Source organism: Anas platyrhynchos, chromosome 1 (genome assembly GCF_047663525.1).
Source record: "Anas platyrhynchos isolate ZD024472 breed Pekin duck chromosome 1, IASCAAS_PekinDuck_T2T, whole genome shotgun sequence".
NCBI lineage: Eukaryota > Metazoa > Chordata > Aves > Anseriformes > Anatidae > Anas > Anas platyrhynchos.
In genome coordinates, this window is record NC_092587.1 from 201,181,182 (window position 1) to 201,205,510 (window position 24,329).

The 24,329-nt window shown below is 40.1% G+C and overlaps 2 protein-coding genes across 11 annotated transcripts in view; both read left to right on the forward strand.

The window, feature by feature from the left end:
• The first annotated feature begins 721 nt into the window (after positions 1-721).
• LOC119717123 (pre-mRNA cleavage complex 2 protein Pcf11) lies at positions 722-16,861 on the forward strand. 2 transcript variants are annotated; one of them, XM_038180019.2, is made up of 16 exons: positions 722-977; positions 2,446-2,599; positions 3,644-3,806; positions 4,141-4,314; positions 5,159-6,267; positions 6,531-6,720; positions 6,811-7,453; positions 7,536-8,977; positions 10,282-10,369; positions 11,155-11,274; positions 11,846-11,951; positions 12,594-12,777; positions 13,227-13,382; positions 14,398-14,490; positions 15,139-15,174; positions 15,768-16,861. In XM_038180019.2, exons 3-16 carry the CDS (start codon positions 3,717-3,719, stop codon positions 15,975-15,977), a joined length of 4,641 nt encoding a protein of 1,546 aa, XP_038035947.2. In that variant the 5' UTR covers positions 722-977; positions 2,446-2,599; positions 3,644-3,716; the 3' UTR covers positions 15,978-16,861. The 2 variants fall into 2 exon arrangements, with proteins under 2 accessions (XP_038035947.2, XP_071888927.1); XM_072032826.1 differs by having other exon boundaries at positions 11,849-11,951.
• Positions 16,862-17,991: 1,130 nt separating this feature from the next.
• The window catches only part of LOC119716568 (ankyrin repeat domain-containing protein 42), a 33,772-nt gene continuing 27,434 nt past the window's right edge, over positions 17,992-24,329 (forward strand). For 2 of the 9 annotated variants that reach the window (XM_038177532.2, XM_038177546.2), the window contains exons 1-6: positions 17,994-18,429; positions 20,017-20,170; positions 21,215-21,378; positions 22,961-23,068; positions 23,382-23,501; positions 24,117-24,252. In XM_038177532.2, the coding sequence (XP_038033460.2) occupies positions 20,152-20,170; positions 21,215-21,378; positions 22,961-23,068; positions 23,382-23,501; positions 24,117-24,252 (547 nt within the window). In that variant the 5' untranslated portion in view covers positions 17,994-18,429; positions 20,017-20,151. Of the gene's footprint in view, positions 18,430-19,096; positions 19,870-20,016; positions 20,171-21,214; positions 21,379-22,960; positions 23,069-23,381; positions 23,502-24,116; positions 24,253-24,329 lie in introns of all 9 variants that reach the window. The other 7 variants (XM_038177542.2, XM_038177541.2, XM_038177530.2 and 4 more) reach the window with 6 other exon arrangements.

Consider the following 24,329-nt stretch of genomic DNA (forward strand, 5'->3'; position numbering starts at 1 on the left):
TGTTCCCAGTTTTCTCACTCAGGTTTCAAGGCATAGGCTGAGACATCCTTGTGCAGTAAGAGGATTTACAGCAACTTTCTAACAAGGATAATTAAGCTCGAAATGGATTTTATTTAGATGTAATTATCAGTGCACACCTGTAAATCTGATTTGGGAATGGGCCTTCAAATGCAGAGTGCTTTTTTGGCCCCATCAAAGGAACCCAGTTTCCCTCCAGGGTATTGGATTCTTCTGGCTAATGGGGCTGAAGAGCAGGACTTCTGAACTGCAGGAAAAAAAAAAAAGAAAAAAAAAAACAACTTGTACCCTGAAACATATCAGTGCAGAGAGGTTACAAGCACAAGAATTGTGGTTAGTCAGATTATCCCACAGATAAGAGCACAAGTGGTTTGAATAGTTCTTGGTTAATACATGGATGACAGTTTGAGGATGATGATAGTGATTGGTGTGATTGGTTTGTGCCTCTCTCTGGGGAATGCCACAAAGGTGGTAAGCCAGGGCATTGGAAACAAAAACCAACAACAAATAGCTCGGGATACCCTTTTCCTGCCAACCTGCCCAGCGATCCCCAGGCAGCTTTATCCCAGCTCTCACAGAGGAACCGTCCTTTACAGACGGAACATACACCTGCAGCCCAGCATCAGTTACTCCACGCTGCTGCCTCCTCAGGCAGTCCCACACCTCCCCCTTCAGCTGCAGCCCCCTCACAGCGCCCCAGCCCCGAGGCTCCATCCCTCGGTGCCCAAAATGCCTCAGGGCCGCTGAGGCGCCATGGCCGCCGCTCCCGGCCCGCCATTTTCTTGCGGCCCGGCGGGAGCGCGAGCCCTGTGCCCATGGCAACACCGCTGCGACGGTTGGCAGAAGAGGGAGGAAGAGGAGAAGGAGGAGGAGGGCGCAACGAGTGAGGCTGCTTGTGCCGTGAGGGGCTGCCATGCCAACAGCAGCTGCGGCGCTGCCTCCTACTCCGGCTGGTGAAGGTGCTTTGCCCGCAGTTTCCCTTCCCTTCCGTTCCCCCTCAGTTATTTTGCCCGAAGTGCCCCCATCTGTTAACATATCCATTTCACGTGAGGCTCGTATAAAATATCAGGCTTGATCGATATTTGCCAAGCATTTGGTAAAAGGTGGCACAGCCCTGAGGTCATCCCCAAACTGGTATTTTTAACCCCCCAGCCCAATAACTGTGCCTTTGCCTACTGTGGGGCTTGGGTCCTTGTTGCCTTGAGCTACTGCTAAGAAGCGTAGCACTGGATTCTTTTTGTGTTAGAGAAATATAGGGAAAACCTAAAACTGACCCTTTTCCCCATGCTGAGTAAATTCTTTAGTGAAATTTGGTCAGGTACTGTTGCCACAATATTTACCTAACTCTACAGGGGAATTTTTCCTTAGTGAATGAGCATTTGCTAACAGTTTCAATTAAAAAAAATGCACTAAAATTATGAAAGATGTCATTCGCTGACTGAACAAATATATTTCGTACAAAATTCTTGTTAACAGCTGTTTGTCAAATTTCAATCGCAGCCTACAGCTTGCTCTTGCTGGCCTGAGTCAAGAAGCTGTGCAGCAGCATTTGGCATCCATCTCCGTGGAGCTGTAGGTCACTGGTCCTTCCAGAGGGGGAAAGGAGGCAAAATTCCCTCTGCTGGGGGCTGGGAGTGTGTGTTGCTATTTGTATTACTTCTGGGAAAAAAAAAAAAAAAAAAAAAAAAAAAAAAAAAAAAAAAAAAAAACTTGAACTTGTTGCACTGGAAAGTCGTGTTAAACACATTAGTACTTTGGCAAGTAGTGTAATTGACCAGATTTCCTCTGATGTAAGGCTGCCTAATTGTGCTGAAGCCTGTAACCCTCACTTGACAGAATGAGAAATGACTCCCCTGTGGGAAAATTATGCCCTGGTGATATTTTCTGTTTAAAAAGAAGCAAATAAAAACAACAACAAAACAAAGAACCCGAAATGCAAAATGTAATTATTATTTAAAAACATGAACTAGATTACTTTCTGACGTCCCTTCCAACCTGAATTATTCTCTGTTTCAGTGCTGCTGCTGTTTGTTCTTACAGCATTTTGCATAGTAAGAGTCCCAGCTCCTAACGGAAGCTGCTTTGTGCAGGGCAATGATACAGCCTGTCTCTTGGGCAAGTGGGAGTGAAGTGATGATACACAGCCACAAGATCAAGAAGTGTGTGTTAATCTCAGTCTGTATTACAGCAACAGTTTAACCCCTCTTTTCTTCTCTGTGGCAACCCCAAATCTACCAGAGCACTATGATCCTGCTGCAGATTACATGAAATTAGGCACAGGTAAACTGTGAAGGCTGCTTTTCATCATATTAGCACTTTTTTTACATGTGTCAGTAGCCTTTTCACAGAGCATCTCATTGATATCTAATATTTTTGGTCAGAAAATGCTTAACAGTTTGAACTATTACCACCATTTCTTCTCTACAGGCAGGGAAACTGAGGCACTAATACCTTAAGATCAACCTTTTCCCACATGCTTGATTTGCCGAACAGTAGCCTACTTCTTCAAGACTTCTTAGAGTGTGAAATCTAATCCAAGTGTTAGTGCATTTTGCTGCTGGAATGATGACTCCTCTAGAAGGTAATTAATAATTGTTTTGAGTTACTCATACACTTAGCTATCTGTTGTTCAGCCATTAGATCTACTTACATCACTTATTTCTGTTGACCAATTCAGGCAAAGTGCCAAGATGTTGCAAGGGAGTTTGGATATCTGACTCCCAGTGCTCCCAGTTATCCTGTTAATCAGTGAAAAGGCCTGAAGGAGAATACAGTTTATCCCGGTGACAGATACTTTTGTACCACGCTGCCTTTACCTAAGTTCAGAGTTTTATTCCATGCTACTGAAGTCAATGAAAATGCTACTGACTTTGGTGGGGGCAAAAATTTAGGCCAACAAAGCAACCTGTGCCAGAGCAATGCTATAGATACAGCAAGGGAACGACACAGAATGACTAACACATTGTATAAATAATTGTTTTTGTGATGTAGCAGCTTTCATTTTGACATGAGCTTGTAATGAAGCTGATTTGTGCAGCTCAGTCAAGAGCAATTACACGCTATGCTTAATTGGTAAAGGCTCTGGTGCCCTCAACACAGTATGCCATGGTATGCTGAGTCCTCAGGCAGCAGTGGGAACACGGCCACGTGGAGCACTTGAAAAGTGATGGCTGAGAGCTTGTTCGCCCAAGTGAGAAGCCCCCCTGGTGATGCACTTGAAGATGTGATGGATGAAAGAGTTTGTGATGCCCACAGTTTTGGAAGAGAGCCAGTGTTGCGGTGGACCTGCTCCAGCATTTGCATATGTAGATGGAGTAGCTCTGCTTTCCTGCTCTTGCCATGTTTCTTGTCATCTTTCTTCTGGCTCTTATTCATGGCTTCTTTTGGTCCATTTTCTGAGGCTGGAGATGACATGGCTGTTTCACATTTTTGAGTATTGCTTTGTTTCTGACAAACAGAGGCTAAGGATTCCTGCTGATACAAGGCTCACTCTCAGAAGTTACTCTGAACACGTTGGGTTGGTTCCTATAAAGCTGTCACCCTGATGATTCTTTGACTCATCACTTGTTTACTCTCTCTGAAATGTTACTGGACTGGCTAATGCCCTTTTATTATTCCTCACTAGCTGTCAAGAAGCAGCAAAGTACACTAGTGTACACGAGGCAGTGAAAGCTGGTGATGTAGAACAACTTGCGTCAATGATAAAAAGAGGAGCTAGTATTGACGAGGTGGATTTAGTCCACGAGTTCACACCTTTGCACTGTGCTGCACACTCTGGAAGTCTGGAGGTAAAATATGATGTTGGTGTTCAGACACAGCAATGTTTTTGTGAGTTAATGTTTTCCTTCTTTAGGAGAGGCTGGACACAAAGTCGTTGGCTTTGATCAAGCTAAATTAATAATCTCTGTCTGATTTTCTCAGTAAATATATTCACTGAGAACAGAAGTACAGTTTTTAGTATCTTATTTTGCCTTTCTGAAGTCCCAGCCACAGTTTACATAGTTAACACTGCCAGATTTTACAAAATCGGCGATTTTCTTACTCTGAGAAAAGTGTGCCTTATGGCCTCCCTTCTAGATTTATGACCTTCTTTTGTTTCTGTTGTCTTTCTCCTTCTCTCAGGACACCTCTGCTGTCACTTCTGGTGCCTCTACTCCTCCAGCTGTTCCTGAAATACAGAAGAATTTGACACAAGAGCAACTGATAAGGCAGCAATTGCTTGCAAAGCAAAAACAGTTGTTAGAACTTCAGCAAAAAAAATTAGAGCTGGAGCTGGAACAGACTAAAGCACAGTTGGTGAGTAGGGTAGTTGATGAAATGTCCATACTTGGGTCTCACTTGGATAGCACCTTAGCTATACAGGTAACTGCAGTAAATTACGTTAGAAAAGTGTAGCTCTTGTAGGACTAGAGCAATGCAACTTGTTCTGGTGTTCTAGACCAGTATTTGTTACCTACAAATTGTAAGAATTGCACTCAAAACAGGTTTAAAAGAAGCTTTTGTGTTCTGTTAATAACTTCTCTCCAAAATAATGTGTGTTTGTGATCCTAGTTTTGCACCTCTTCCTGTGATTCACCACAAGACAGACTTTTTCAAATATATTTGCTTTAAAAGGAATAGCATTTCTTTATAGAACAAGGAATTCTGTTCGTTAGCAATACAAAGGCAGTTTCCTCACTGGGTCAGTTTTGTTTAATGCCAACATCTGAAGGTGGTGGTGAAGTTGTGTTTTTTTACATTCATAATAGAAAGTCCTCTTGTTATGAGTGTTAATGATAGAAAATAAACATCTTAGAAGTTTAGGGAAAAAAAATCAGATCTGTCAGTTTAGTTGTCATGAATATGTTGAATATATAGAAAAACTAATGCTGTAATGAGAACATGTGCTTAGGTTATGTATTTTGCTGCATTGACATTGCATTGATTTTGCATTGTAACTTGATCTTCTCTGAAGGTACTGCATTCTTTTAATGCCTGTGATTAGCAATTAATTGGTCATTTTCAGTTAAATGGCTGAATCTTACATAACTACCTTACAAGTGTTTTCTATTTATAGTTTTGTTTTCAAGTCCGAACATGAGTATCTCTGGGTAGGAGTTGTATCATGCAGGTTAATGCTGTTTTTTCCCCCCTGTTTCAGGCTGTTTCTCTTAGCGTTCAACAAGGATCATCTACTATAGCTTCAGTTCCAGCACCTTCCAAGCCACATGTGTCTCAGACACCTCATATGACAGTTAAACCACCTCATCAGACTTCTGTGCAATCCGAAAAAATCAAACCATCCCCAAGTCCTCCACTTCATGATATCAAAATAGTAAATAGGGATCCTCGACTTAATAGGATGGCTCAACATTCTTCTCATGCTAAAGATCAATCTCATAGGAAAGAATTTCCACCAAACACAACCAGTCAGTCTGATACCAAGGCAAGCAAAACATCACAGGCTGAAAAACAAAACTCCACAAAGCAAGAGAAATTGAAAGCAGGTGAAAAAATACAGAAGAAAGAGCTTGATCAGTCAGAAGCAAAATCTAAATCACCATCTCCTTTGAAAAACAAGTTACCCAGTACTAAAGATACTAAAAACCAGGAAAGTGAAAGCACAAAAGTATCTGAAATCAGTAAACGGGATCCAAGACTGAAAAGACATCTTCAGGAAAAGCCAGAGGGCAAGGAGGATGAGGTGAAAGAGAAGAGGAGAAATGTAGAGAAAAAAGAAAAAGAGGAACATAAGACATGTGAACATAGACCAGTAGGCAGCAGAAATAAAGTAGTTAATGGTGTTGTTCAGAAACAAGACACACCTACAGAAGAATCAGAAAAACAGGGTGGAAAACAAGGGAGATCAAGTAACAGAAAACGGTCACGGTCACGCTCTCCTAAGTCACGGTCACCATCTACACATTCTCCAAAAAGAAGAGAGAGGAGATCACCCAAAAGAAGACTCAGAAGCTTATCTCCCACTTCGTCAACTCCTAAAATCGGAAAGATACGTCAGATAGGTCCTAAGCAGTCTCATGTTGAAGAACCCACACAGGCAGCAAGAGATGAAAGAAATTCTAATAAGCGGAACGTGAAACAAGAGGTGCGAGATCCACGGAGAGTGAAAAAAGCCCAAGAAGACAGGCCTCAAGAAACAGCAAGTCAGCATTCTACAAAAGCTTCTCCCGATCCAAAGGAGAATGCAGAAAACTGGCAGGGATCCAAAGCAGGCAAGAGGTGGAAATCTGGTTGGGAAGAAAACAAAAAGTAAGTTACCATCTTTTAAACAGGTTATGTCTGAAGTCAGTGGAAATTCTACTTACTGCTGCCTTCAGTGTAGTCAGATTTTAAGAGGAAATGTTCAGGTTGTCAAAAATTGTCGATGAAGTTTCTTATCTTATTTGTAGTTAGAGAAATTATGCCTACTAAGATGATTGTGATGTTTTGCCATGATCATTTCTAATAGGGATGTAACAGGCATGTCCTGAATAAAGAAATAATTTATATTTTAAATATGTTCCTGTTTTCAGCTCGCAGCAGAGTGAAGAGCACCAAGCACTTGGTAAAGCTCCTCACCAAAGACACCGGGAAAACTGGACTGCTGCTAAAGGAATTTTATCACCCCGAGCACCAAAGCAGCAGCACAGGTTAAGTGTGGATGCCAATTTACAAATTCCCAAAGAATTGACATCTGCAAGCAAGAGAGAATTACTTAAAAAGGTAATGCTAATTAGCTTGTCTTCGTAGAAGAGTCCTGGATGTAGCTCTGCTTTTCTTTTTAGAAATCTAAACTTCAACTTTATGTTACAGGCCAATGATCGCTTAGCATCTGGTGAAATAACTCAAGATGAATTCCTCATGGTAGCTCATCAGATTCGACAGCTGTTCCAGTACCAGGAAGGGAAGCACAGATGTAATGTGTGGGATAGCCCTACAGAGGAGAAATGTGTTTTGAAAAAGAAACCTCTTCTATCTGATGCAGAATTAACATACTACGAACACAAAGCTAAATTAAAAAGAACCCAAGTTCAGCATTCATTATCAAGGCTTGATCTGTTGGATCCCGATGATATTTTGGATTATCATTTACCTGATGCGTTGCTTTCTGGAATAGAATGTGAGCAAGCAAAAGCAAAGCGTGGAGTACAGTTTGACAGAAAAGAGCCATTTGGAGAAAGATCTAGGAGGCATTCTCCTGTAAGTGGCACTAACAGACCTTTTCCTGATAACCTTTCACCGCTTGAGAGTCGACGAAGACTTGAGGAACAAAATGCTACTAAAGGAGCAAGAGGTTCTAAAACATTCGATCCTTATGACAGCTGGGGAGAATCAGAGGAATTTAGAGATGCTCTCAGACAACAGGGAAAAGGCACACCGGAGTTCCAGAAAATAGATGGTGATGCAATCTGCAGATTTGATAATCGTGAAGAAAGACAGCTTCTCGGGCAAGCTGGTATGTTTTTTTGCCTTATTTTGCAGATGTTAAATAATCTCAACGTTTTGGTGGGTGGTTATATGTTGCTTTTTTTTTTCAGGTGTTCGAGAGGAACCAAGATCGCCATTCAGTGAGCGTTTCAAAAGAGCTAGATATGAAGATCTGGAGAAAGCACCATTTCCAGAAAGTCCAGTAGCAAGATTTGGAGGCATTGAAGCCAAGCAGAGAATAAGTGCGCTAATGGAAGACAGACCTCTATTCGATGGCTCACCTAGACAACCTCCTGCAAGGGTTGGGGTAGATGGACCGGGAAGTCCTTTTGGTGATGGTCCTGCTGCTGGTTCAGCTTCTCGAATTGATGGGCCACCTGGACAGGCTGCTCTGAGATTTGAGGGGCCGTTGGTCGGAGCAGGTGCATCACAGTTCGATGGACCGCTGGCGGGGGCAGGGGGAGCAGGAGCCCTGAGATTTGAGGGGCCACCAGGGCAGCTGGCAGGGGCACTCAGATTTGAAGGACCCCCAGGACAGGTTGGAGGAGGAGGTCCACTGAGGTTTGAGGGCCCTCTTGGCCCTTTGCGCTTTGAGGGTCCTGCAGGCCAGCCTGTAGGTGGTCCTAGATTTGAAGGACCTGGAGTTGGTCTCAGGTTTGACGGACCCCGTGGTCAGCCTTCAGGTGGTCTCAGGTTTGAGGGACCCCATGGTCAACCTCTGGGGCCTCGAGGTCAACCAGGGGGTGGTCTCAGGTTTGAGGGACCCCATGGTCAGCCCTTGGGGCCTCATGGTCAACCAGGGGGTGGTCTCAGGTTTGAGGGGCCACATTTACAGCCCTTGGGGCCCCATGGTCAACCTGGAGGTGGCCTCAGATTTGAGGGGCCACATGGGCAGCCTATGGGGCCACATGGACCATCAGGGGGTGGGCTCAGGTTTGAGGGGCCACATGGACCTCCAGGTGTAGGTCCTAGGTTGATTGACGGACCAGTACACCAGGGAGCTGGTGGACTTAGATTTGATGGTCCTCTGGGACGGACGGGTCCAAGATTCGATGGCTGTCATGCTGGATTTGATGGTCAGCCTGGACAGCTATCTCTTTTGCAAAGATTTGACGGAATTCATGGACAGCCTGGCCCAAGATTTGAAAGGGCACCTGGCCAGCAGGGACAGGCACGATTCGATACAGCCATACCTCAAAGATTTGATGGTCCTCACCAGCCAGCCTCAAGGTTTGACCTGCTCCTTGGCCTTCAAGGTGCACGGTTCGAAAATGTAGCTAACCATCCTGCCTCAAGATTAGAAATGTCGCCATATGGACAAGGTGGTTCGTTCGTTGATCATCCCAGCCAGGGCTACAATGGACCATCTCATGGGATGCAGTTCCAGAGGCCTGACATATTTGATGGTTCGCCAGGACCAAATTTCAATGGGCCAGCTGGCCCAGGAGCACAGAATTTCTCATTGAGAGCATCTGGACATTATTTTGACGAAAAAAACCTTCAGGGTCCTCAGTATGGAGGCTTCAATAGTATGGCAGTGGGAAGTAATCAGGTAAGAATTATTGTTGTAAATAGTTTGCTTGCAGAAGTATTTATGTGTAGATAATTAGCAGCTTTTCTTTCTCTAAAAAACATTTTTTTGAAGAGCTGGCACACTGGGAGACAGTTTCAGACTTAAAATGTCATCCTTCTGTAGAATCTGGATGAGTCAAGAAGGGCATGCACTGTTATTTTAAGATTTTAATTTTTTTTAAATTAACAGATCTAATCATTTTGTAGGTGAGAATATGAATGAAATTAGCATTTTTAGTTTGAAAACAAATCTAGGTAATTGGAAGTCTGGCATTTTCATTAAACTTGAACAGGACGAGCGCTATAAATCATGACTGATGATACAAGTGAATATAAATAATTAATTTTTCTAAAGAGGTGTAGAATTAGGATGGACCAGAAATAATCTTACTGTCTTTTTGGAGATTATAGTGCAGGTGACAAGCCAGTAGTAACAGACACCCATAATTTGGGGGAACTGAGAAAGATGCAGACATTGTTAAATACAGTTTTTGAAAAACAATCTTGGCATCAGCATGCTTTGAGTTTAGTTGTCTTTCCTACTGCCAGTTAGAAATGCTTTCTTCAAAAGGAGAAAATAACCGTACATCAATCAAAATGATAACATTTCTTCCAGTAGACCGCAGATTTTAGAGGGTGTTTTTTATTTGGGGTATAACTGAACACAGAGAGTTAACAACAGCAGGTAAAATGTCCGTCTAACCTCAAACAGGATCAAATTTTAATCAATGTAAACCTTTTCTAGTAAATCCAGAAAGCAATTTCAGGAAAAAAAATACAATCTCTAAAATTATTTTTGTGCATGTAGTTTGCTGCAGCTGGGTTGCTGCAACCTTCAGAATGCATTTCATACAGTAAATACTATTTCAGTTATAGAAAAAAATAATAGTGACCTTTATTGATGGTTGTTTATCAGTTTAACTTTTCTGATGAGCTCTGTTTTTGTGAAAAGGATCAACTTGAATTATTGTGCTTGGAAAAACGTGTTTAAAGGCTGGATAAGCAGAAAGAAGAAAAGTTTTTTTTTGTTTTTTTTTTTTTTTCTTCTTTTCGTTTAAATGTTAGGCAAAGTAAATATGCTTTTTGATTTTTTTTTTTCTGACGGGAAATGAAAACAATGGAAAGGTTACTTAGCCATTTGTGGACCCTTCAATACTGAATTGACATAGTTCACTAATGGAAGGATTTTAATATTTATAACAGTATTGAGAAATTTGTAGAAATTACCCTTATTTTGGAAAAAAAAATACAATTCAAAGAGTGCTTAAATGTTTACTTTTACAGGTTTCGCTCATGTCTGCTCAGCTAGGACCGTATGGCCAAGGTCAGCAGTATTTGCCAAATCCTGGAAGCTTTGTTCAGAACCCTGCAGGTACCAAACAGTTAACTTCCTTTTGTTTCTTTCGGACTGTTCTGTTTGCTAGTGGACACAAAAAAAATAGCTTTCTGGTTTGTGGTGGTGTACTGGGTCTGTGTGGACTAAGGGAAATCCTGGTGAGGTGGCAGTAGATGTTGTTTCTGGAGTACTTTAATCTCGTTAGGGGCTTCCCTCAAACCGTGAAGGCTTTCATTAGTTTTTCATTAACCATATGGCTTTAGTATGTAGTTGTGCTAAAACAAAGCAAAACAAAGTTTTGGTCTGCTTTTCTGATGGCAGAAAGGTACCAGTTTGTAGGTCTGGCTTGCATTTGTCAGGTTGTATAAATTGTCAGGTTGTATAAACTTTCCAAGTGTATGAATTGGTTAGTAAAAATCTTGAAACAAGTCATAAATAATTGAAGTACATTGGTCCTGGTGAAATATTCAAGGATAAAATGAGAAAATACTGTGTTTCAACAAGCAGTATCCAGTAGAAGTCTCTTTACAAGGCTGTGAGCATAGAGAGCACTTCAAAAAACTTGCATTACAAAGGAAGTTGTTGAAAGGGAAGAAGTAAGTCCAAAAATAGATATGAAGCAAACAGTGGATAAATAGTTTGAAATAAAAAACAGTAAAAAAAAAAAAAAAGTAAAAAGTAGATAAAGAATTTTTTTTTTAAAGTAAAAAAAAGTAATAAAAGACATAAGGAAAAATGTGTTGTCAAATGTGCTGATAGAAGTTGAAGTAAATTCTTGATGTTAACGTTCAGTCTCCTTGAATATCGATATTTTTCTCTAGGAGGCCTTCCACATTCATATCCTGATAACCACCTTGGCCAGCTTGATGTCAATGAATTGTTTGCTAAACTGTTGTCAACAGGAATTCTCAAACTGTCAAAAACTGATTCCACTTCAGCACGTACGTAGATCCATTATATTCTAACTACTTGGGCTATCCATAGCTGAATTGTAAAGCTAAGTGTGAGAACTTTTGAGTTCTTGCATCTGTTTGTTTTTGTGTTTTTTTTTTTTGAACTGAGCTTTGTAGGAAAGGATTTGGTGTATGTGAAAGTGAATTACTAACTTTCTAAAATGTGTATTACTTCATGTGTATGCTTAAGCTATTTAGAGCAGCCTATTGTGGTTTTGATACCCTGCCTCAGTAACTCGTTCTTGATTATAATCAATGATTCTTGTCAATTTCTGAAATACTTCTGTCTGAATATTGAGGTTTAATGCTGAAAGCTTAGCTGAAACAGTTTTCCTAAATTGAAATGATGAGTCGTGTACTGTTTTGTGTGTTTTTTAATGTTACAATATGAGACTGACTCAGCTATTATTTATTAATAATATTTATTCATTCATATCATATTTATTAATAAAATAATATTTATTAATTTTTGAGTAAAACAAAAGTAAGGTTCATCAGCACCTTACTTCTTTCTGATAATGTACTGAAATTTTGATGAACTTGCCTTTATTCTTTCTAGAAGTGAATGAAACATCAGCCCAGCCAGCTGCTGAAGAGGAGGATGATGACCAGAGTGATCAAGATGTCCCAGACCTCACAAACTTTGCAGTTGAAGAACTCAGACAGTGCGTATAGTAGCATGAGCTTACACTGCAGTAAGAATAATGGCATGGAAGTATCTAAATAGTGGAACCCAAGACAGTTGAGAGCTTTTAAAAGATGTTATGCCATTTTATGACTAAGAGGATCTGCAAGTTTTGATTGTTACTTCATGACTAAGGATGTGCAGTTTCTGATTGTTGTTAGTCTTGGAGAACTTCAGGAAGGAAAAAGAGGGAAAATGAATGACAGAAAACTTCCCTTTATGCAAATGGAGATGTTGTCGTTTAAGCAGCAAGGCTGTGATACAAAATTAAGTCAGTGTTACTTTGTTATTACTAACTTTGCTACCTCTGTGGTAGTTAGCAAAGCTGAGTCAAATGCTAGTGTTACCATTTTATGCCCTATTAGGTGATGAAGTTAGTAGGCATGACACTACTAATAGTAGCACATTTCTTATGAATAGTTCATATGAGCCTATTATTTATTCAGATGTTTTCAATTAACTGTTACAAAAATCAGGAATAATTAACTATGTTGCATGCCCTAACCTTATATTAGATTCATGCTTTTCTTCTGCTTCTGCAGTCCTACAAATCAACTTCCTGATAAAGTTCCTACCTGTTTCTTTTCATAAAGATGTTAAAATTTTTTTCCCCTTTTTGTAGGCGTTATGATAGTGTTATTAATCGACTATACACTGGAATTCAGTGTTACTCGTGTGGAATGAGATTTACTACTTCACAGACAGATGTTTATGCCGATCATTTAGATTGGCATTATCGCCAGAACCGCACAGAAAAAGATGTTAGCAGAAAAATTACACACAGAAGGTGGTACTACAGTTTAACAGTAAGTAATGCAGCATATGTCTTACTACATTAAAGGCTGGATTCAGTGTTATACTTTATGTATGTACTTTAGGATTGCAGTTGAAATTGCATTCTCACAGGATTTTTCCTATGGTAAACAATGTTGTATTTGATATTTCAAGCAGTTTTTATAAATGCCTGTCAGAACACAAAAGGCAATTATATGATGAACAATAAGCAGCTGGAAGCTGTTGGTACTGCTTTGGTTGCACCGAGAATGGAATAGAAATAGAAGGAAAAGGTTTTCTGAGTAGTGTAGCGTTGTTGGAAAACATGCACTCTGCTGCATGTTAAAGCATTTCAGTTTCAACGAAGTAAGACCTTCTAAATAAGGTACTTTGGGGTTGTCATTTCTCTTTCCCTTAAATTTGTTTTAAATATTTCTGGCTATTTGTAAGTGTCTGAGTATGAATGAAAACTTTTCCTTAGGATTGGACTGAATTTGAAGAAATAGCTGATCTAGAAGAACGTGCAAAAAGACGATTTTTTGAAAAAGCCCATGAAGAAGTTGTGCTCAAGACACAAGAAGCTGCAAAAGAGAAAGAGTTTCAGAGTGTCCCTGCTGGACCAGCTGGAGCAGTTGAAGTAAGTTTCAGCTTGCCTGCATTACCCTATGGGCAATTAAGTAGAGTGAAGTCTTGCTGTTGGACCTGTATGCAGCCACTTCATAGGTGTTGCGTTTGTGTTTGTGTCAGATAGCATTAATAACCAGTAGTACAAAAACTTACATGCCTATTGGCATGCAGTCTTTTTATTGAAATCGAAATGGGGGAAAGCATGTCAATTTACTGAATGCTTCCATAGGGGGAGTAAGTTCAGTGAGTTGGAAATGATCCCTTGTGATTTAAGTAATGATTTTTACTGGATTTTTGCTACATTTACGCATTCTTTTTCATTAGATGATAGGCATTAGGACATTAAGTGTTAGGACAAAGAACTATCTGAATCTTCTGACTTGAAAATAATCAACAGATATGTATTTAGGTAGGCAAAATAGTTAAGTAATTAACTACAAATGTTTTATATGGTAAACCTATAAGAAACTAGCTAGTGAGTCATATAGACCTTTGCTTTATTTTTTAAAAGGTACTTGTGCTTGTTATCAGAGTTGACTTACGTATTTTACACAGAAGCATTAAAGGTGTTAATACTTCGTGTAAGAGTTCTCCCTCTAACTTGAAACTCAAAAGTTGAGTTATGGGGAAAAGTGAAGATGATGCCATAAAAAAAAATAAAATAAATCTCCATACTGGATTATTTTACCTAAATCCCTGTACTGGATTGTCTTACCTGAGTAAAACAGCATTAGATTGTTAAAGTGTTTTGCAGAGAGTTTCTAGTTGAAAGTGCAAAGCTTGCCTTTCTCAAATGATAACAGCATTCAAGGTCAGATGATTGTTGCTAAATTTACAAACTGTACTCAATTTTTATTAATATTTTCTAAAGTTACTTTTAAAATGTAGAGGAAAGATCATCTTTTAGTCCACTATAGATATCTTAATTTAAAAGAGCGTTATTTAGCTGTTACTTGTCAATTTCCTGAAGTTCATGTGTTTTATTTTAATAATGTCTTATGTCTGTTATTTCAATACCTTTTCAGAGCTGTGAAGTTTGCCAAGAGCAATTTGAACAATACTGGGACGAGGAAGAGGAAGAGTGGCACCTAAAGAATGCTATACGAGTAGATGAAAAGGTAATCTAATTTTAATACACATGATACTTGTTGATATTTTAAACAAAAAACAAGCTGCCCCCCCCCCCCCCCCCATCATAGTTAAAAACAAACAAACAAACAAAAAACCTCAGCTGAAGATTTGTAGTTAGAAAGTGAGACAGGAAATTGATCTGTCTCTCCTGAAGGGATTCCCCTGGTAGTTTTCCTGACTTCCAAGTACATAAATATCTCAATCTTTGGAAAAGCTTGAAGTCCCGGTACTGTTAGTATAGGCTTGCTATGTTTCCTTCATACTGCTGTGCTAAAAGAAAAATGAAGGTGATCCTTCCTCTCTGCCAGAGGGGTCGAACCAGATGGACCCAGAGGTCCCTTCCAACCTCAAGCATTCTGTGATTGTGCAAATGTTTTTATATGTGGTGTAGGCCTTTGTTCAGTTCTTTCTATATGCAGCTATCCACATTATGTGATTTCCAATACTTAACAGGCTTTTTGTCTGATAACGTTTCCTAAAGATCTTTACCTAGTTACATTTGACACCATAGTTTGCCTACTTGTAACTTTGTTGTTCTAGAGGAATTGTGTGATCCATAATTGACACTGTTCTGTTCATGCCCTGTGCACCTACTCTATTCTTAGGCATTTAAATTTACAACTTTTATTTTCCAGATTTACCATCCATCTTGTTATGAAGACTACCAAAATGTAAGTGAACCCTTTTTATTTTTGAAGCGTTTTGCTTTCAGTTTGTTCACTGACTTTACAGGGAGCAGATGTCTTCAAAATCCATCTTTCTCTTGCATTTGACCAGACAAAGAATCAAAGGGCCCTGGGCATGGCCAGTTTATAATACAGAAGTTGCTAGGATACATTTCTCATAGTGATGTATCATGACAGCTTGTGTGTCATACATGACTAAAGCAAAACCATTATTTGAAAACACATCATGAATTTGAGTAACATGCATACTCTTAGGAATTTGAAATGGGTGTTTAGTGTGGGTTAAGTTTTTAATGATTTGGGAGTACAGTTCATTTGTGGAGAGATGGGAATATTGTATGGTAATGTGTTAAGCATTTCATTGCTACGTGAATGATACATTTTCAAAATAATTGTGAAAGAGTAATGCTATTAAACAGCGAATTTGCTTTATATGAATCTTGACAAAGTAGAATTTTGGATTTTGAGCGCTTTACTGTCAACATGTTTGCATTTTAGGAAAGACTAAAAGGGAAAAGGATTTAAAAGTGGCTGCTATCGTTATGATGTGTTAATGCTACATTAACATTATTTTGCAGACATCATCATTTGATTGCACACCATCTCCCAGCAAGAATCCTGTAGAAAGTCCTCTAAATATTATGTTGAACATTGTTAAACAAGAAACACAAGAGTCCTGTGACTCGCCTAAAGTCAAAGAAGAACCTGATGACACCCCTCCTGCCTGTGCAGAAGAGAGCACACCTGCATCTACAGATATTAAAACAGAACCTGATGAGTCTGTTTAAATAAACTGAGGTATGGTTTTTTTTTTTTACAGAAAAGCTGCTGTGTTATCTCTGGAAGGCAAATACTTTTTATATGAAATAAAAACATTCAGCTGAGGCAGGGCCTTAGCTACTGTTTGGTTAATAAATACATTTTTGTATTTGTATTTCTTACTGCCTGCACAGTTTCAGGTGTCATTGTGTGAAAGTTCTGTAGATGCGTGAAAATTTAATGGAATGAAATTGTATATGTAAAAATGTACAATTTTCACTTGTGGAAATGTAAATTATAAATAAAAGATATTTTTGCTATATATGGAGTGTAATGTTTATGCACACCATCAAATGAAGACAGTGTTTCTGTAGTTTTTTCAGTTTAAATGAAATTAAAAAGACCTCTGTTTTAGACCTCTTGCTGAATAAGATTCAGGAAAATGAAAGCAAGTAACTTCCTTCAGTTATCTCATAGGTGGGTTATCAAGGGAAGCGATGCAGGAACTTCTCAAGACACAACCCTATATTTTTTCTTTTTAAACTTATTTGAACAAACTCACATATCCAGATATTAAAAATAAAAAGTAACCAAAAAGTTCTGGGTAGAAGGGGAAAATTTAACAAAGGAACCAGAGTGCTTGATTGTGAACACAAGTGCCAACAAACAATTAACAAACCAGGATGCCTGGTAGCTGAGACATTTTAATGACTTTTTTTCCTTTAGTCACACATAAGAATTTAATACAGCTGAACAAACTTTTCTTTACGTTACAGGGGGAAACGAATGTAAGAATGCTCATTTGAAAAATGGTTAAGCGTTTTTTTTTTGTTGTTTATGACTGGACTTAGATGGTAAACCAGATATCCTGAGATGTTAATATTTCTTAAATGTAATAAATAAAATTAAGCATTTGACAGGACGAGGGGGAATGGGCTAAAGTTACGCCAGGGGAGTTTTAGGTTAGATGTTAGGAGGAATTTCTTTACTGAAAGGGTTGTTAGGCATTGGAACGGGCTGCCCAGGGAGGTGGTGGAGTCACCATCCCTGGAAGTCTTCAAAAGACGTTTAGATGTAGAGCTTAGGGATATGGTTTAGTGGGGACTGTTAGTGTTAGGTCAGAGGTTGGACTCGATGATCTTGAGGTCTCTTCCAACCTAGAAATTCTGTGATTCTGTGATATATTTGTGTAAATCTCTTCCTTTCAGTAATGGGTTTGCGTGGCTGGCATGGTTGTGGGATTGCAAATAAAGATTCATACAATGTTTGTCTTGGGATAGTATGTCACCTGCATTTAAGGTTTTATTCACTCTGCTATGTGGGGAGTGCATACTTTTAAAGCTGCTGGGAGTAAGACACAAAACAGTAAGTGAAAGAGTAGTCCTAGTGTATTGCTCTTGTGGTGTGGATACTCAGAAGATCAGAATTAGACTTAGTGTGTGATATAAGTAGAAATAATCAGCTGTAAGTAGAAAATCAGCTGTGAATGTGCTGTTAGTTGCAATGTTCCCAGTTTTCTCACTCAGGTTTCAAGGCATAGGCTGAGACATCCTTGTGCAGTAAGAGGATTTACAGCAACTTTCTAACAAGGATAATTAAGCTCGAAATGGATTTTATTTAGATGTAATTATCAGTGCACACCTGTAAATCTGATTTGGGAATGGGTCTTCAAATGCAGAGTGCTTTTTTGGCCCCATCAAAGGAACCCAGTTTCCCTCCAGGGTATTGGATTCTTCTGGCTAATGGGGCTGAAGAGCAGGACTTCTGAACTGCAGGAAAAAAAAAAAAGAAAAAAAAAAACAACTTGTACCCTGAAACATATCAGTGCAGAGAGGTTACAAGCACAAGAATTGTGGTTAGTCAGATTATCCCACAGATAAGAGCACAAGTGGTTTGAATAGTTCTTGGTTAATACATGGATGACAGTTTGAGGATGATGATAGTGATTGGTGTGATTGGTTTGTGCCTCTCTCTGGGGAATGCCACAAAGGTGGTAAGCCAGGGCATTGGAAACAAAAACCAACAACAAATAGCTCGGGATACCCTTTTCCTGCCAACCTGCCCAGCGATCCCCAGGCAGCTTTATCCCAGCTCTCACAGAGGAACCGTCCTTTACAGACGGAACATACACCTGCAGCCCAGCATCAGTTACTCCACGCTGCTGCCTCCTCAGGCAGTCCCACACCTCCCCCTTCAGCTGCAGCCCCCTCACAGCGCCCCAGCCCCGAGGCTCCATCCCTCGGTGCCCAAAATGCCTCAGGGCCGCTGAGGCGCCATGGCCGCCGCTCCCGGCCCGCCATTTTCTTGCGGCCCGGCGGGAGCGCGAGCCCTGTGCCCATGGCAACACCGCTGCGACGGTTGGCAGAAGGGGGAGGAAGAGGAGAAGGAGGAGGAGGGCGCAACGAGTGAGGCTGCTTGTGCCGTGAGGGGCTGCCATGCCAACAGCAGCTGCGGCGCTGCCTCCTACTCCGGCTGGTGAAGGTGCTTTGCCCGCAGTTTCCCTTCCCTTCCCTTCCCTTCCCTTCCCTTCCCTTCCCTTCCCTTCCCTTCCCTTCCCTTCCCTTCCCTTCCCTTCCCTTCCCTTCCCTTCCCTTCCCTTCCCTTCCCTTCCCTTCCCTTCCCTTCCCTTCCCTTCCCTTCCCCCTCAGTTATTTTGCCCGAAGTGCCCCCATCTGTTAACATATCCATTTCACGTGAGGCTCGTATAAAATATCAGGCTTGATCGATATTTGCCAAGCATTTGGTAAAAGGTGGCACAGCCCTGAGGTCATCCCCAAACTGGTATTTTTAACCCCCCAGCCCAATAACTGTGCCTTTGCCTACTGTGGGGCTTGGGTCCTTGTTGCCTTGAGCTACTGCTAAGAAGCGTAGCACTGGATTCTTTTTGTGTTAGAGAAATATAGGGAAAACCTAAAACTGACCCTTTTCCCCATGCTGAGTAAATTCTTTAGTGAAATTTGGTCAGGTACTGTTGCCACAATATTTACCTAACTCTACAGGGGAATTTTTCCTTAGTGAATGAGCATTTGCTAACAGTTTCAATTAAAAAAAAATGCACTAAAATTATGAAAGATGTCATTCGCTGACTGAACAAATATATTTCGTACAAAATTCTTGTTAACAGCTGTTTGTCAAATTTCAATCGCAGCCTACAGCTTGCTCTTGCTGGCCTGAGTCAAGAAGCTGTGCAGCAGCATTTGGCATCCATCTCCGTGGAGCTGTAGGTCACTGGTCCTTCCAGAGGGGGAAAGGAGGCAAAATTCCCTCTGCTGGGGGCTGGGAGTGTGTGTTGCTATTTGTATTACTTCTGGGAAAAAAAAAAAAAAAAAAAAAAAAAAAAAAAAAAAAAGCTTGAACTTGTTGCACTGGAAAGTCGTGTTAAACACATTAGTACTTTGGCAAGTAGTGTAATTGACCAGATTTCCTCTGATGTAAGGCTGCCTAATTGTGCTGAAGTCTGTAACCCTCACTTGACAGAATGAGAAATGACTCCCCTGTGGGAAAATTATGCCCTGGTGATATTTTCTGTTTAAAAAGAAGCAAATAAAAACAACAACAAAACAAAGAACCCGAAATGCAAAATGTAATTATTATTTAAAAACATGAACTAGATTACTTTCTGACGTCCCTTCCAACCTGAATTATTCTCTGTTTCAGTGCTGCTGCTGTTTGTTCTTACAGCATTTTGCATAGTAAGAGTCCCAGCTCCTAACGGAAGCTGCTTTGTGCAGGGCAATGATACAGCCTGTCTCTTGGGCAGGTGGGAGTGAAGTGATGATACACAGCCACAAGATCAAGAAGTGTGTGTTAATCTCAGTCTGTATTACAGCAACAGTTTAACCCCTCTTTTCTTCTCTGTGGCAACCCCAAATCTACCAGAGCACTATGATCCTGCTGCAGATTACATGAAATTAGGCACAGGTAAACTGTGAAGGCTGCTTTTCATCATATTAGCACTTTTTTTACATGTGTCAGTAGCCTTTTCACAGAGCATCTCATTGATATCTAATATTTTTGGTCAGAAAATGCTTAACAGTTTGAACTATTACCACCATTTCTTCTCTACAGGCAGGGAAACTGAGGCACTAATACCTTAAGATCAACCTTTTCCCACATGCTTGATTTGCCGAACTGTAGCCTACTTCTTCAAGACTTCTTAGAGTGTGAAATCTAATCCAAGTGTTAGTGCATTTTGCTGCTGGAATGATGACTCCTCTAGAAGGTAATTAATAATTGTTTTGAGTTACTCATACACTTAGCTATCTGTTGTTCAGCCATTAGATCTACTTACATCACTTATTTCTGTTGACCAATTCAGGCAAAGTGCCAAGATGTTGCAAGGGAGTTTGGATATCTGACTCCCAGTGCTCCCAGTTATCCTGTTAATCAGTGAAAAGGCCTGAAGGAGAATACAGTTTATCCCGGTGACAGATACTTTTGTACCACGCTGCCTTTACCTAAGTTCAGAGTTTTATTCCATGCTACTGAAGTCAATGAAAATGCTACTGACTTTGGTGGGGGCAAAAATTTAGGCCAACAAAGAGACCTGTGCCAGAGCAATGCTATAGATACAGCAAGGGAACGACACAGAATGACTAACACATTGTATAAATAATTGTTTTTGTGATGTAGCAGCTTTCATTTTGACATGAGCTTGTAGTGAAGCTGATTTGTGCAGCTCAGTCAAGAGCAATTACACGCTATGCTTAATTGGTAAAGGCTCTGGTGCCCTCAACACAGTATGCCATGGTATGCTGAGTCCTCAGGCAGCAGTGGGAACACGGCCATGTGGAGCACTTGAAAAGTGATGGCTGAGAGCTTGTTCGCCCAAGTGAGAAGCCCCCCTGGTGATGCACTTGAAGATGTGATGGATGAAAGAGTTTGTGATGCCCACAGTTTTGGAAGAGAGCCAGTGTTGCGGTGGACCTGCTCCAGCATTTGCATATGTAGATGGAGTAGCTCTGCTTTCCTGCTCTTGCCATGTTTCTTGTCATCTTTCTTCTGGCTCTTATTCATGGCTTCTTTTGGTCCATTTTCTGAGGCTGGAGATGACATGGCTGTTTCACATTTTTGAGTATTGCTTTGTTTCTGACAAACAGAGGCTAAGGATTCCTGCTGATACAAGGCTCACTCTCAGAAGTTACTCTGAACACGTTGGGTTGGTTCCTATAAAGCTGTCACCCTGATGATTCTTTGACTCATCACTTGTTTACTCTCTCTGAAATGTTACTGGACTGGCTAATGCCCTTTTATTATTCCTCACTAGCTGTCAAGAAGCAGCAAAAGTACACTAGTGTACACGAGGCAGTGAAAGCCGGTGATGTAGAACAACTTGCGTCAATGATAAAAAGAGGAGCTAGTATTGACGAGGTGGATTTAGTCCACGAGTTCACACCTTTGCACTGTGCTGCACACTCTGGAAGTCTGGAGGTAAAATATGATGTTGGTGTTCAGACACAGCAATGTTTTTGTGAGTTAATGTTTTCCTTCTTTAGGAGAGGCTGGACACAAAGTCGTTGGCTTTGATCAAGCTAAATTAATAATCTCTGTCTGATTTTCTCAGTAAATATATTCACTGAGAACAGAAGTACAGTTTTTAGTATCTTATTTTGCCTTTCTGAAGTCCCAGCCACAGTTTACATAGTTAACACTGCCAGATTTTACAAAATCGGCGATTTTCTTACTCTGAGAAAAGTGTGCCTTATGGCCTCCCTTCTAGATTTATGACCTTCTTTTGTTTCTGTTGTCTTTCTCCTTCTCTCAGGACACCTAGAAACTCTGCTAGGATGTATACAATGAGAAAATCCTCTAGGACATGTACACATTCTCTAGTCACGAAGGTGATTGAACCAAGTGAGAAGTGACATGAGAGCCTGTTCATTCTGTTTACCAGTGTTCTGTCCTGTGCCTCATTCTCTAGAAACAGTGCTAACACGTTTTATTTTAAGAAATAAAAGCATTGAATGTTGATGCAGAAATCAGCAGGTACTTGGTACATGAACGTTTGAATTTCCAAAAGGACCGAGCTGCTGTATTCAGCACAACACTTATCTCCTTGTTACAGTCTTCTTGCATAATATTTTTGCAATCTAACTTTGAAACAGTAAGGTCATGTATAACCATATAAAAATCATGTCCCAAAGGAAAAAATGTAAAATTATTGCTAAACTCAAGAAATGCAGTTCTGTTACTGGAATGAACAGAAACTGTCAAAAAATGCTGATGATCATGCTGTCAACCCTAAAAACAGATTGCTTGCCCACCCTTTTCTACATGTGTAAATTCTGCCACTTCTCATTTGACTCTCCTACTTTGCAGTTAATGTATAAGGCTTTATTGGATTATCTGTCATCTGTTTGTTACTAAGCTCCTTGGTGGAACCAATGAAGGAACCAGAGGTGGAGCCTGGCCTAAAAGAATATATTAAATAATGATAATATATAACAAAACATTTTAACTAGTTCTCTTGCCTTTTTTTTTGATAATTTTTTAAAGCTTTCCATTGAAAGCAATAACTTGTGGTGGAAAAAGGTGAATAAAGCTAAACTAAGCTATGAAAGGATGAGAATAGAGGTGGGATTACATGCACCCTAAGGAGCTTAATAACTGAAATGAGGCATTACATTTAGTTCATGGTGTTTTTCCTGCCAGTAATTTTAGCTGGAGTTCAAGTGAGCATGTTTGCACCATTTTTCCAATGCTTTTACCTTATGCCATGTGTATGTTCTCACGGATTACATTTTAAATCTGGAAGAGTAAAATTAAGAAGCCATTCTGTAAAACCAATGCTAGGGTCTGAGTTAGTAGTTATTTCTACTTTTGTGCCCTTGGATGAGGCCTTGAAACTGTCTAACTCACCTGCTAGTCCATGCTCTGAGGTGTCATGTTTCCATAAAGAAGTACTCTGATGCAGTTTTGAAATATAACATCTACTGTTAACGTATAGTTAAAATGTGCCTCAGACACATAGTAAGAATAGTTAAATAACAAGAATTTGGTTTTGGTTGAGCAGTGTCTTCACTGGTTGCTCTGGCACGGAGCTGACATAACACAGGTAGCTGTCAGAGGCTGGACTGCAGCTCACCTTGCGGCTATCCGAGGACAGGATGCTTGCATGCAGGTATGTGTAAATATTTACTCTCAAGCAAAAGTAAGGCAGGCTGCAGTTTGGACACAGTCATTATGAAGATCAGCTGAGAGGGCTCCTAATAGAGCTGTGAGTATCTCATCTTCACAACATTAGAGCTGGAACTGAGTTGCTGTTAAAAGCAGTGCACCTATTTGTTCCATCTGCGCAAAAAGATTTATTTTGTGTAGTGACAATGCTTTGACGTTACCCCAGAGTTACCCAGCTGATCATTTTAAGTCATCCTGCTAGGCTATGTTTGCTTTTTCAGCTTGCTTTCTGAACTTAGGCTTTGTGTTTCTTTTAGGCTTTGATATCAAATGGAGCAAACCTAGAAGCTCGAGACGACCGTGGGTGCACCCCGGCACACTTAGCTGCAGCCCATGGGCAGTCGTACACTTTACAAACCATACTGCAAAGTGGAGCGGTGAGACTTTTACCTGCAGATTCCTAGTGCGGAGTCAAAGTCTGCTGTCCTTTTCCAACAAAACTCATTAGTTTAACTGAGATTTGGGACTGTAGGTTAATCTTTGTTGGCATATTCTTGTTGGCAGGTGTGGGAATTTATTCTTAGGTTAAATTTCTTTTTTTTTTTTTTTTTTTTTTTGAATGTAAGACATGTTAGAGAAATGTTCCAAAAATCTAAAGAGAATCAATAATGTGGAACACCATTTGACAGGGGATGTCACCAAATGAAGATCAGGCACTGAGGTTGTTGTGATTTTTTGTGATTGTACAAATCCTATACAGTAAACGACATAGACTGAAAAAAATACAGATGTATATTTAAGAATAATCATCAACACATCAATAGAAGTATTTCTGAACATCTACCTTTTCTGCATATATTATTTCAATACAACCAAGAAACAGTGAAAAATACCCATCTTGGAATGGGAACTATTTATATGACATGAACTTTGAAAAATATTTGATTTGATGGAAATAATTTAACACAATGAACAGCTGGTTCCTGCTTATAAAATTTGTTCCGTGTCTAAGATTTGTAAGTGAATGAATTAACCTGCTGTTTTCATTTCAGAATGCAAATGTTTCAGACAGGAATGACTGGAAGCCTGTTCATTATGCTGCTTTTCATGGTCGCTTGGGGTGTTTGCAGCTTCTTGTTAGATGGGGAGCATGCATAGATGATGTGGATAACAATGGAAACCTTCCAGGTATGTCAGGATAAATCGTATACTTAATCTTTGGATTACAGTTGTTGTGATATGTGATAATCTTAGCACACCTTAAG

Excerpts from the sequence above, each read along its gene's own strand:
- LOC119717123 (XM_038180019.2), top strand. The coding sequence starts at position 3,717 with ATGATAAAAAGAGGAGCTAGTATTGACGAGGTGGATTTAGTCCACGAG. Across the intron at positions 6,268-6,530 it reads GGTTGGGAAGAAAACAAAAA|CTCGCAGCAGAGTGAAGAGC; the intron begins GTAAGTTACCAT and ends TCCTGTTTTCAG. Across the intron at positions 10,370-11,154 it reads CTTTGTTCAGAACCCTGCAG|GAGGCCTTCCACATTCATAT; the intron begins GTACCAAACAGT and ends ATTTTTCTCTAG.